This window comes from Lathamus discolor, chromosome 2 (genome assembly GCF_037157495.1).
Source record: "Lathamus discolor isolate bLatDis1 chromosome 2, bLatDis1.hap1, whole genome shotgun sequence".
In the NCBI taxonomy this organism is placed as follows: domain Eukaryota; kingdom Metazoa; phylum Chordata; class Aves; order Psittaciformes; family Psittacidae; genus Lathamus; species Lathamus discolor.
Genome location: NC_088885.1, coordinates 153,106,179 through 153,119,785, shown reverse-complemented (window position 1 = coordinate 153,119,785; position 13,607 = coordinate 153,106,179). Strand labels below are relative to the sequence as shown.

General features: G+C 41.4%; 1 protein-coding gene across 3 annotated transcripts in view; it reads left to right on the top strand.

The window, feature by feature from the left end:
- The window catches only part of ZFAT (zinc finger and AT-hook domain containing), a 75,962-nt gene extending 63,503 nt beyond the window's left edge, over positions 1 to 12,459 (top strand). For 2 of the 3 annotated variants that reach the window (XM_065669004.1, XM_065669005.1), the window contains exon 16: positions 11,213 to 12,459. In XM_065669004.1, coding sequence (XP_065525076.1) covers positions 11,213 to 11,452 — 240 coding nt within the window. In that variant the 3' untranslated portion in view covers positions 11,453 to 12,459. Of the gene's footprint in view, positions 1 to 3,084; positions 3,485 to 11,212 lie in introns of those variants that run through there. The other variant, XM_065669006.1, reaches the window with a different exon arrangement.
- The last annotated feature ends 1,148 nt before the right edge of the window (positions 12,460 to 13,607 follow it).

Below are 13,607 nucleotides of genomic sequence, written 5' to 3'. Positions count from 1 at the left end.
ATTTTTATTAGATATTCAGAAGAAATTCTTCCCTGTGAGGGTGCTGAGGCACTGTCACAGGGTGCCCAGGGAAGCTGTGTTCAAGGCCAGGTTGGACATGCTTGGAGCAGCGTGATCTACTGGAAGGTGTCCCTGCCCGTGGCAGGGGGTTGGAACTGGATGGGCTTTAAGATCCCTTCCAACTGAAACCATTCTATGATATATACATAAAAATGCAGACATTTTTGCATGTATATAAAATATGAGTCAACAAATACACATACCTATGTACATGTGTGTGCAAATAGACCTTTATGTCGATGAGAAAATGAACATGAGCCGGCAGTGTGCGCTCGCAGCCCAGAAAGCCAACCGTATCCTGGGCTGCATCAAAAGGAGAGTGACCAACAGGTCGAAGGAGGTGATCCTGCCCCTCTACTCTGCTCTTGTGAGACCTCACCTGGAGTATTGTGTGCAGTTCTGGTGTCCTCAACATAAAAAGGACATGGAACTGTTGGAACAAGTCCAGAGGAGGCCACGAGGATGATCAGGGGACTGGAGCACCTCCCGTATGAAGACAGGCTGAGGAAGTTGGGGCTGTTCAGCCTGGAGAAGAGAAGGCTGCGTGGGGACCTAATAGCAGCCTTCCAGTATCTGAAGGGGTTCTGTAAGGATGCTGGGGAGGGACTCTTCACTAGGGACTGTAGTGACAGGACAAGGGGTAACGGGTTAAAACTTAGGGGAAGTTCAGGTTAGATATAAGGAAGAAGTTCTTTACTGTGAGGGTGCTGAGGCACTGGAATGGGCTGCCCAGGGAAGCTGTGAATGCTCCACCCCTGGCAGTGTTCAAGGCCAGGTTGAACAGAGCCTTGGGCAACATGGTCAAGTGTGAGGTGTCCCTGCCCATGGCAGGGGGGTTGGAACTAGATGATCTTGAGGTCCTTTCCAACCCTAACTATTCTATGATTCTATGATTGATTTTCTAGCAGGTATTTTCAGGCTTTTTAATATACCTGCGTTGTGCGTGGTCACTTAGTTCCATTGTCATCTGAAAGAATCAGGAGGTCCGTGGCACGGCTTTGATCCAGATACAGAAGAGCACAGAAGGGCATTGTTTATGCAGTGTAGTGATGTTGGACTGTACCCAAGGGTGAACCATTGTCATTAGCCTTTGCAGTGCTGTCCTATGGCTGAGGTTTGACAGACTTGTGGGATCCTAAAGTCATGTACTCTGGGGAGAAAATCAGACTTCTCCGTCTGTGTTCACACTGAGGGTTGCAGCACAAGTGATCTGTGGGCATATGACAGCTCTGAGAAGAATATTGCAGGTGCTCCTTTATAGCAGTTGCTTATGTGAGACAGAAGTCAGTGTGGGCTCTCACACTAGATATAAATAAAGAAAAATCCAATTGAGTTGTAGTTGGTTGAAAAGATCTGTGGTTAATATTGTTGTTTCCAGGGAAATTGTGCAAGACCAGAAAATACAGATCAATATCAAAAAAAGCATATATAAAATTGATCCATTTCAGGGTTCTGCGTGAATTCTTATTCCAGAAAAATGGTGAATTCAACTGATAATTGATAAAATTGACGGTAGGCAGCACTACAGTTCCTCTTAAAATGGGACAAACCTGAGGAGGAGATATTGGTAAAAGTATTTTAAAGTGTGTCTGTTTTCGTTGAAGTTTGGTACTGCACAGTTTTGGCTAAAAATGTTTGCAAAGATCAATGTTAATAAAGCACTTCATAAATGAAGAATGATAAGATACACAAAATCAGCAAGTAGAAGGAAATAGCTGTACATTTCAGGTGGTTTTGGACTGCAAACATCAAGACTTCTGCTCAGTATTTCTTCTTCACAGAAACCTAAGTTTTGATATTTGAATGTTAAACTTTAAGAACACATTATTAAGAAAATCCAGTGATTCTTCCTCCTCCAGTTATTAAATCTGATCAATGTCTCATTCATCTTAAAATATTTCATCTTCCTTTTTAGGCCATCTGAATTTAGTGGTAGCTTCTTGTGGAGAAAATTTTTTATTCAAAATCAATGTTCCCCCTGACTTTTTAATCCATATTTCTAGGCTTTTGAGTTTACAAGCTGCTAAGCAGTGCTCACTTCTTTTTCCCTTGCCTTGTATACATCAGTGACTTTCACTGGTCCAATGTCAAACTGTTGCAGTCTCCACTCCTGTATCAAATCAAATATAGCATTCTCAGAACACAGAAGATTTTGCTGCTTTTCTTACTTGTTTTCTCCCCCTCCTCAGAGTTTTGTTAGTAGAAAGCATCCCCCCCCCCCCAACTTGAAGTTCCACAGAAGCAAAAGCAGTGAAGAATTTCAGAGCATCTCAAGCTGAGTGGTCTTGTGCTACCTTTGCTTTTGCTGGAGTTTACTAACACTTTACTGTGATGCTCGAAGCACCATTCCTCTATTAACATGTGTCTTGCATGTACTGGAATGCCTCCTCATTTTTTTCTCTGGTAGCCTCAGTGACTTTTCGCTTTGTGTGTACAGAAGTGTGCAGATCTCTGATTTCCCAGGGGAGGATCAAGTGGCAGTGTGGCTACTAATAGCCCACTTGACTGCTTAGTTACCTTTAATGGGCTTTGTGGAAGTGGAAGGACCAGGGGAGGTCTATAGATGATGATGATTCCTCTCTTAAATTTTTCTCCTTTCACTTTTCTCTTTTACTTTTTTTTTTCCCTTTTAATTTTCTATGCAAATCAGTGTTTGATGAAAATCAGTGTTTTATCAAAGTCTGTTTCATTTGCTCCACAGCTTTAGTTCATTTCCAGTTCTTGTCTTCCTACCAGAACATTGCTTCAGAATTGCAACCACAACCAATGTTAAGTTGAGGGAAAGCAGTCTTTAAATGCTGCTAACCTGACTGTAATCCTCTCCTGCTCAGTATTGTCAGCTTTTCTTTTTTTCTCCAGTTCTGAGTAGCTTTCTATGAGATATCGCTCATTCGTACCTATGACTTTGTCAGGTTTTAATTATGTTGGCCTCCTAATGGTTAACCTTGATGTGATCTTAAGAAATGTTCATATTTCACTTTCCTACTGGAAGATTAATTCCACGCTTTCTTCCTTGACCTTCAGGTTCTCTTGTGGATTGTGAGACAGAAAAATTCATTCAAGATGTCAGCAATACATCAGCGTCAGCTGTCACTGATTTTCCACGCTGTTCTTTAATGGCCTCAGCAAGTCTGTCATTAGCAGCTTCGTTCTATTTTTTTCCCTAACAACATTAATTGTAGTTCTGAGTTTTATGCTGCTACATTGGTATTATTCTTTTCCTCTAAGTATATAAATTATCTGTTTCTTTCAGCAGTTCTTACCTTCATGTCTCATTTTTTTCTAGCCCTTGCAGGTTCCTTTCATAGTGCTATATTTGCACCAAGGAACTTCTAAATCCTGAATTACTAGAATGTACTTATTGCTGTAAAAGTTACACTATATTGTTGCTCTCTTTGTCTCCTGTTTCCCCCTTGGAACTTTCTCCCACAGCTGTTACTTTCCTTACTTTTCACTCATAGAAGTGTCATTTACACTTAATCCTTTAAATTATGTGTGAATCCAGATGTATCTTATCAGTAGTGCTGCCATCTTCATGCTTCAGCACTTCCCTTAACCTGTGTGCTCAGATACCTTTGGTGTGCAGTACTTGCAGTATTTCAGATCAATGCCAGACTTTTGCCTGCAAAAACAAACTCTGTCTTTATCCATAATTCTTCTTAGCATATTACAAGATGTCCAGTGTATTAATTAGATCTGGGCTGGTATTACTAGTATATTTCATATATATATCTATTATACTGGTATATTGTTAAAAATCGTTTTCTATTAAGCCACAAGACAGAAAGGATACTTTGTTTGAGGTGTTCTATTAAATCATTGTCCTGGGTTTCATGTAGTCTTATTGCAAGTATCTTAAATAGTGAATACACATCATAATGGAGGTGCAATCAGGATCAGATTGTCTGTTCAAAGCCCCCAGCTCCTCAATGTGATGTTGGAAGAAAAGAAATTCAGTTCTGACACTGGAAACTTTATATATTTTTTTTTTTTCACAGGAGTGCTTGTATAAAAGAAAGCAACTTGACAACATAGCAATAACCAGTCCTAGTCTAAACTGGGATTCAGTTTATCATTTAAAGCCCCAAAATGCGAACTTTTCTTGGCTTCAATTATGATTGGGATATAGAAATCATTGTTGATTCTGAAAGTGTCATGTATTTGAGGCCTTTCAAAGGTGGTGTCTAGAGTCTGAAATGACTTTAGCTCATTCTTGCCTAAGAGTAAGTGTACTGACCTGTCACCAAAGTTGAACTTTTTCTGGTATTTAATCCGGGAGAAATCTTGTGTGACAGCTACAGAAACATGTGGCTGCTAAGGAGCATCATACACACCAAATGCCCGAGAAGAAAATCATTCATACGAAGTGTTACCAGTGTGATCTGAGATTGGCAAAAATCCACACTGAAGCTTTGATCGCAGCACGGCAGGAGAAGTGCATCCTTGTCAGTTGGAGTCCTTTGCAGTTACTAGCGATCCAGTGTGGATCTCTTTCTGAAAGAGCTAATGGATGTTACTTTATGGCATGCTAGTCGAGTTGTTCTGCACTGCTTAAAGGCCAAAAAATGTAACAAGGTGGGGAAAAGGTGAGAACAAAGAGTGCCAGGTTTGAAGAATAAGTAGGAAAGAGCCTAATAAGTGCTTAGAAATGGCAGGAAATATTGTTCGTCCTTGAAGCTTATTTCTTGAATCCCTCACTGCATCAGAAGGGTTCCCCCTTCTCAATCTGCGTCCATCAGCATTATTTTCTTCACGGTTGTTGCTCTTCCATTTCCAGTGCTTGTTAGAAGGAATATGTAATTGTAGAAAGATGCTTTCTGGTTTAATTAACGTCTTTATTTTTCATAAATGTAGTGAATTGTACCAAATGCCTTTGATACAAAAGGTAGAAGCCATGTACAGTTCCTTATCCAAAGTTGCATTTTTCTTTTTGCCTCAATTTACTGAAGCAGACGAGTCGATTTTGGATTCCTGGTCTCAAGCAGGAATTTAATCAGCATGCAGTAGTAACTCGTTAAATTTGGGTGCGTGTTATCTGTTTTTCAGAGTTTTTGACTGGGACTCTGATAGACAATTGTGCTGCTAATTTGCCGTGCTTAAGCCTGTCATATTGTGTTGGGTTTGCGTGGCAGGGTTTTGGTAGCAAAAATCCTTTTTCCTAACATTCACGGTGTATGTTTTGCCCCTTCTGTATTCTTTCAGAAGAATTCAAAGGTTGATTTTCTCTGCCCTTCTTGACAGAGTTCTGTTCACTTGATGTTCTTTTATGCCACGTCAAACAGCCATTTGTTTTCATTTCCAAGGCTTTTACCCCTTTCTGGCTTAGGAACCCATTTCTCATTAACTGTGAGGATTTTGACTCCTACCTTTGCTCAGTCCATGAAGATTTAATTGCTCATTACTTTTTTCAAACAAGTTTCTTAATACCTTATTCCATATTGTGCTTAGTTATGTGGATTTTTAATGGAGAGCAATATGTACCTCATTGTCTTCTCTCAGTTACTCCTCAGAAATATGGTGACAGTAATTATCTGTCGTTATACTGCTATATTGATACTAATGTCTGTCACAGAAGGCTACTCCTGTCTCATTTATGCTGTACTCCCCCACTCTCTCCTTTTTCTGTATCTGCTTTTTATATTGAACTTATAAGGTCTTTGGGCCATGAAATACATTTTGCACGTAGCTTTATCTGATACAAACCAGATTCTGGTCCAAAGCGCTGCAAAGAGCAGCAATTGGCTGCTGAATTGCTGAATTCTTTCCTTTTTCTCCCATTCAGTAATAAGAGACAGGACTGATGTTCTGCCTCTGTACACTCTGGGTTGTAGGGTTAACACTCTTCCTGAAAAGCATAGTGACCTATTTTCAACCTAGACTTCTGCATAATTTGCTCTGAAGAGTAAGTGTATGAGGTGTTTCAGTAACTAAGCAGATCTTCGTGAAGCTCAAGGAAACACTTAAGGGTTTCCATGCATTTCACCCTTTATTTTAGTTCCTTTCATCCTTTTATTCTGTGATCTCTTCAGGCTTCAGTAAAATCCTACCATGGTAACAGTGACTTTTCTTCAAAGTGACAGCAGTAGCAATGCACAGCAAAGATTACACATCAGCTTGAAGCTGATCACAGAACAGTGTTATAGAGTGTAACAAATCTTCAAAAATAAATAATAATATTAGCATGGCTGTCATGGCAAAGGCTGCAGCAGCACACCTTTTATTTCGGTCTGGCTCTGACTTGTAGCTGCGCTATGCTTGGTGCTGGTGTTCATCTAGAAAATTTGCTAGTACATGGAGTTACATATAGGTTGATTGTCAAGTTTCTGGTTGCTGTAGGGCATGGAGCAATTTGATGCTTAAGGTGACAGTGCCAGCAAAGGAAAGTTTTAACTGGGGTAACAGATAACTAAAATCAGATAGCAAGATTCCTGTTCTTGAACTGATGGCAGTGTTGCCATACTTCCTCAGAAGGAAATGTGGTGATGCAGCCTTTTCCCAGATGAGTTGCTAGTCAGAGTCTTTCTGTCAGGATATATTAAACCAGCCAGTTGCTAAGACTTTGTAAAAGTCTGCCTCCCCAGTATGAACGTTTGTTTGCCAGCTTGCATTCTTTATGTTATGCAAAGCAAGTCTGTCATATTCAGTTCTCATTCCGAAACTATGGGGTGCCAGATTGTCTTTGTTTTGTAGCTCATTATAGAGGTTCATATGATCAAACTGCAGTGCTTTCTGTGTGTGTCTGTGTGTGGTTTTCACACAATATATCCATATGTAAACTAGAACAGAGAGAGTTCAAATTATTCAAATGGCACTGAACAAAATGGTAGAGAAGCTGGTACATCATATATCGTATATAAGGTTCTCTCTCATGATATAAATAGGAGCATCTGTAACCCAGTGTAAGGTTTCAAAATCCTGCAAGATCTCTGTGATTAATTTTTCTTCTTCATGTACTGAAAGGCAGCATTCAAACTGAAATAAAGGAAGGGATTCTGTAGAGGGTTTGGAGTCTAGCCCAGCAAGACTATTTTAAACACTGTGGACCTGCAACTTGTGCTGACTTCAAAGAAAATTGAAGATATTATTTCTCAGGATGTGCTCTAGAATAAGCAAGAGGCTTTAGCATCTTACTGCAAGTATTTTTTTACTCCTTTTCAGGGAAGGGAAGAAGCATAAGTCATCTTCCTTAATGACTGGAATTAATTTCTCTCGCATTAAAAATACTTGATTGTTTTGAGAGGAAGCAATTCCTCTAAGAGATATCACTTATATGTATTTGGATGGTCCTCGGATATTTAAATTAAGAACATTTATAAGTTAGAAATGTTGAATTTCTTCCGAAGGCGTCAGGGGGGAAGTCCCATTGGCTTTTGAGAGACACATTTATCTAGTAAAGATTTTCGATGCAGGTACTGAATTGATTTACTATGCCAGCTGTTTGTGGCTTCAGCTGCTTGCTGTCATTCTTCAGAGAAGGGTAAGCAGCCAGATGCTTTTCAGCTGCCTCTCAAATAGAAAAGAGGTCTTGGATGTTACTCTTCAACGGATTTCAGATGCCAATGAAAAGAATTGAGTGTAGTGACTTCATTCATTCCGATGGCAGCTGTCCCACTGTTTCATCAATCTGAGGAATGTAAATTAACACTTCGAGATGATTCTCTGTGGAATAATCTAATAGGAACCAAGCAGAAGCATGTAAACATTGAACTGACTTGAAATGTAAATATCCAGAATAAGGTGGTGATTTGTCAAGCTAAAAGGGTTACAGATAGCTGTCCAAAAAAAGATACTGGAAGCTAGAACCATCAGAAATAAGGGCATTAGTCTTCTTTACCCTCCATGACAAGGGTAATAAAACCACATCGATAAAGTCAGGTAGGGAGGTTAAATTAACTTTCTTTATTGGCCATTTTCATTTCAAAAGCATATAAAACTGAAAAAAAATACTAGATTGCCACTATTGACTTGAATGAGATTCTGGTTTCATTTCATTTTCTTGTCAAGTGTGCTTTAGTTATTTTCCTTTCTTCGTTATTTATATACACTTACAAAACTGTATTCAGAATTATTTATGGGTTTTGGTTTAAAGTGACTAAAATGAAACTGTACAAGATCCTTCTCAGACTGTGTGGTGCATTCTTGCAGCTCTTAGCAAATGTAGTGTAATTTTTCTGGCTGAAAGCACATTGTCAGAGGATAACATAGAGTGCACTAACACAGGAGAACTTAGTGTGTATTAAATAATTGAAGGGCCAAATTTTAGACACCTCTGTGTATTAGTTTGAGGGTCTCTATCATCAAGGGCTGTAATTGTGAGCTGATTCATAACAGGCTGTGAGATTTTAATTATCTAACCTCTTTAACGGCAGCTTCTCACCTGTATTTGCTGGTGATTACGCTTCTGTCTGCCTGTTACGATCTTCATTGGTAGATCTTGCATATGTTCTTTCCTTTCATACAGGAACAGACACTGAAGCAGGAAAGTAGCCTCAGAGAAACAGTAGCCTCAGGAGAGAGTCGAGGACAGTTATGAAAAGGGAGTCCTGTTTATGAATTCACAACATTCCTATTGCTTTCAGTAGAGCTTATGGTTTCTTTAATAATGAAAAAAAAAATGGGAAGGGTGGGGAGGAACAAGAGAAGGAATTTAACAGTGCTGTTTCTTTTCGTGATTAGCTCCTTGCTTTTCAAAGAAGGGCTCAAGCTTCCATTAGGAAAGGGTACTTTGTTGGCACCCATATTTTATGACAACATAAATAAGCTTTTCTGAGGGTAGCTGCAAATCTTACTGTATCAAGGCAAGCATCCAGCCAGCAGAAGCTGTTTAAAGTAACTTTCAATTAAAATGTTCAGATATGCTTGGTAAAAGAAATAGAACGCGGAAAGGACTTCAGCCCACTCCTCCTTTTATCCCTATACTCTGAGTCCTGTGCAACAAAGCCAGAATCAGCACCAGTAAGTATGATTGCGCTGTTGCATTAAGGTCAGTGACAATGGCAAGATTCCCTGGTAAATCTTTCACCAGATAAAAATCCACGTATATTTCATTGATACATTGCAGGCATACAGACTCTCAGGCCTCCATATAACTTAACACCTGAACACACTTGTTACTGTTGAAGAAAAAGCTTTGTATAGCCTGATGGATTGAGTGAAAGTTCAAAGGGAAGTCCTAAGGGGTTTGTGCGTGTCTGAAATCTTCTTCAACTGACAGATACTTTAAACATGGAATAAAAAGACAGTATACAACAATGGGAATGGTTGCTTAGGGAGAAAAGGGAAATTAGGAAAGAGCAGCAGGAAAACAAACACATAGAACCTCTTTTTCTCCTTGCTGGTCCCTAAGGAGTCAAACACATGCTTGGAATCTCTGCTGTAGTTCTTCCCTTCTGTTGCCACTCCCCCCTTAAGCAGCAGTACTGATGTTAACTATATTTTCTTGAACTTGATACGTGATCATCCCCCTAAACTGGGCACTGGTGAGGTGGTGCCTCAAATCCTGTATTCAGTTCTCGGCCCCTCACTACAAGACAGACATTGAGGTGCTCGAGCGGGGCCAGAGAAGGGCGACGGAGCTGCTAAAGGGCCTGGAGCACAAGTGGGATGGGGAACGGCTGAGGGACCTGGAGAGGGTTTAGTCTGGAGAAGAGAAGGCTCAGGGGGGACCTTATCTCTCTCTACAACTGCCTGACAGGAGGATGGAGCAAGGTGGGGGTCATTTCTCCCAAGTAACAAGTGATAGGACAAGAGGGAATAGATTGACATTGCACCAGGGGATGTTTACATTGGATATTAGGAAAAATTTCTTCCCTGAAAGGGTTGTCAGGCCCTGGAACAGGCTGTCCAGGGAAGTGGTGCCATCATCATCCCTGGACGTATTTAAAAGATGTGTGGATGTGGTGCTTAGGGACACGGTTTAGTAGTGTACTTGGCAATGCTGGGTTAACATTTGGACTTGATCACAGATGATAGATGAGACAGTGACTGTCTATACACAGGGTGCAGAGGCTTTAGAACTCCTAGTTTATGTTCAGGAAGCTATGCAGCCAGTAGAAGAATCAACTGTGGAGCAATCAGTGCAGGAGCCCTGGAAAATGAAGGAGATGGCTGCTTGATTTGCCAAAGCCAAAAGTCTGGGTTTTTTTTCCTAGACAAAAACAAGCAAACTTACAGATTTTTAAAGGTCTTTTCCAATCTAAACAATTCTGTGGTTCTATGAAATGCAACAGCTCTCTCCACTGAACACAGGGAGTGGTAATGTATTGAAAACATCTAAGAAATGCCTTTGCATGTATCTTGCATACCAAAAAATTGCTATTCCGTTCTGTCCTCAAAAGTACGTGATTTTATCACTAACTTGTGAGAATGCAGTTCCTCCACATGGCTTACAGTTTTTGATGTGTTTTTACTGGCCTGGAGTACTTTGCATAGAAATTTCGTATGGATGTGTTAAGTAATATTTGCTCTTGGATACCTGTAAGTACTGTACTTTAATAATTGACAGGCAGCTGTCTGAACTCTTTGCAGTGCGATTCCAAATTGTATTGGCGTTTTGTTTTTGACAGGAAGCAGAATGTTCAGTAAAAATGCTGTTATTTTCAATTGTTTTTGTCATTGTCCTTTCAATAATGTAAAAATTGCTGCTTCACAAACAGGGGTCTTAGGAGTCTATTTCAGTAATATTTGCATTTCACAGCTTTCTAATGAAAGTCTATTAAGGTTTACAATGAGCAATGGGTTGGATAGGAAAAAAAAAGAGAAAGAGATGGGTACACTGGATGTGGTTTCCTGTGGTTTTCGATGAGTTCTCATCTCACTTGCTAGAGGAATTGTTTGACTTCAGATTTATTTCAGTAAGAGCAGATTTGAATGAACAACTGCTTAAAGATTAAAGCTGTCCGCAAAGACCTAAGTTGTGGAACTGTGCAGCTCTGTGTGCATATCACTGAGATGCTGCGTTGCTGCTTTCAGTATTCTGTCAATCCCTACACTTATTAATCAGAAGTGCTCACAACAAATCCTCTGTAAGACTGACATTTGCTTTCAAAAAGACCTGATTGCTACTTTCTGTGCTGTATTTCCAGTAATCATCACAATACCGGGTACTTCTCGGAAAGGTGAAATTCCTGTAACCTCTTCAATTTCTCCTTAGGTAAAAGAAGAGGAGCAATCAGCCAACCACACTTTGATGATTCAAGAGACGCTGCAGCAGGCTTCAGTGGAGCTGTCTGAGCAGCATCACCTGGTAGTTTCATCAGATGAAGTGGAGGGGATTGAGACAGTCACTGTCTATACGCAGGGTGGAGAGGCTTCAGAATTCATAGTTTATGTTCAGGAAGCTATGCAGCCTGTAGAAGAGCAAACTGTGGAACAAACAGTGCAGGAGCTCTAGAGAACAGAGGAGGTGGCTACTTGATTTGCCAAAGCCAAAAGATTGAGTTTTCTTTTTCCTAGACAAAAGCAAAAAAAAACCTGACATTTTTAGTTAATTTGTGAAGTGAGACCTTGTTACTAGATAGTGATCTGACTGGGTAGATTGTATCAGTAACTTACATTATGTACAAAACCTCCTCAGACTTTCTGTATATAAGAAATAGATTCACAGAATGGTTTGGGTTGGAATGGACCTTGAAGCTCATCCAGTTCCAACCCCCTGCCACAGGCAGGGAGACTTTCCACTAGAGCAGGTTGCTCCAAGCCTCATCCAGCCTGGCCTTGAGCACTGCCAGGGGTAGGGCAGCCACAGCTTCTCTGAGCAACCTGTGCCAGAGCCTCACCACCCTCACAGGGAAGAATTTCTTCCTTATATCCAATCTAAATCTCACCTCTTTCAGTTTAAAGCCATTTCCCCATGTCCTATCCCAACCTGCCCTTGTAAAAAGTCCTTCTCCAGCTTTCCTGTCAGCCCCTTTAGGTACTGGAAGTCTCCTGTGAGGTTCCACAGGAGCCTCATTCTCTCCTCTCTCTCAGTCGGTTTTCCTAGGAGAGGTGCTCCAGCCCTCTGAGCATCTTCATGGCCCTCTCTCTCACTTCATTCCTGTAAATCCCCAGAAAGACTGTCTGGTCAAAACCATATTATCCCATGACAATAAAACATAGAATCATAGAATAGTTAGGGTTGGAAAGGACCTCAAGATCATCTAGTTCCAGCCCTCCTGCCATGGGCAGGGACACCTCACACTAAACCATCCCACCCAAGGCTTCATCCAACCTGGCATTGAACACTGCCAGGGATGGAGCACTCACAACCTCCCTGGGCAACCGATTCCAGTGTCTCACCACCCTAACAGGAAAGAATTTCCTCCCTATATCCAATCTAAACTTCCCCTGTTTAAGTTTTAACCCATTACCCCTTGTCCTATCACTACAGTCCCTAGTGAAGAGTCCCTCCCCAGCATCCCTGTAGGCCCCCTTCAGATCCTGGAAGGCTGCTATGAGGTCTCCACGCAGCCTTCTCTTCTCCAGGCTGAACAGCCCCAACTTCCTCAGCCTGTCTTCATACGGGAGGTGCTCCAGTCTCCTGATCATCCTCGTGGTCCTCCTCTGGACTTGTTCCAACAGTTCCATGTCCTTTTTATGTTGAGGACACCAGAACTGCACACAATGCTCCAGGTGAGGTCTCACAAGAGCAGAGTAGAGGGGCAGGATCACCTCCTTCGACCTGCTGGTCACGCTCCTTTTGATGCAGCCCAGGATACGGTTGGCTTTCTGGGCTGTGAGCGCACCCTGCCGGCTTATGTTCATTTTCTCATCGACCAGCACCCCCAAGTGCTTCTCTGCAGGGCCGCACTGAATCTCTTCTCTGCCCAACCTGTAGCTGTGCCTGGGATTGTTGTGACTCACGTGTAGGACCTTGCACTTGTCATGGTTGAACTTCATAAGGTTGGCATCAGCGTGTCAAGGTCCCTCTGGATGGCATCCCTTCCCTCTAGCGTATCAACCAGACCACACAGCTTGGTGTCATAGTCAAACTTGCCGAGGGCGCACTCAATCCCACTGTCCATGTCAGCAACGAAGATGTTAAACAAGACCAGTCCCAACACCGATCCCTGAGGGACACCTACTCTTTACCATTCTCTAGCTGGACATTGAGCCATTGACCACAACTCTTTGTGTGCGGCCATCCAGCCAGTTCTTTATCCACTGAGTGGTCCATCCATCAAATTGATATCTCTCCAATTTAGAGACAAGGATGTCGTGTGGGACAGTGTCGAACGCTTTGCACAAGTCCAGGTAGATGACGTCAACTGCTTTACCCTTATCCATCAATTCTGTAGCCCCATCATAGAAGGCCACCAAATTGGTCAGGCAGGATTTCCCCATAGTGAAGCCATGCTGGCTGTCACCAAACATGCTATAAAGGTAACTAGAATGTCTAGAAAAGTCCACACATCCCATTTTATATGTACTTAATATGTGCTTAATTCACTGGAAGCACAGTTATTTTCCTTTAAATGACGAGGGTTCTTGTTTCTGAGTTCGTGCCTAGAACGTGTTTGCCGCTTTGTGGATCTAGCCCATATAAAGCCTCAAGACTTTAATTAGAA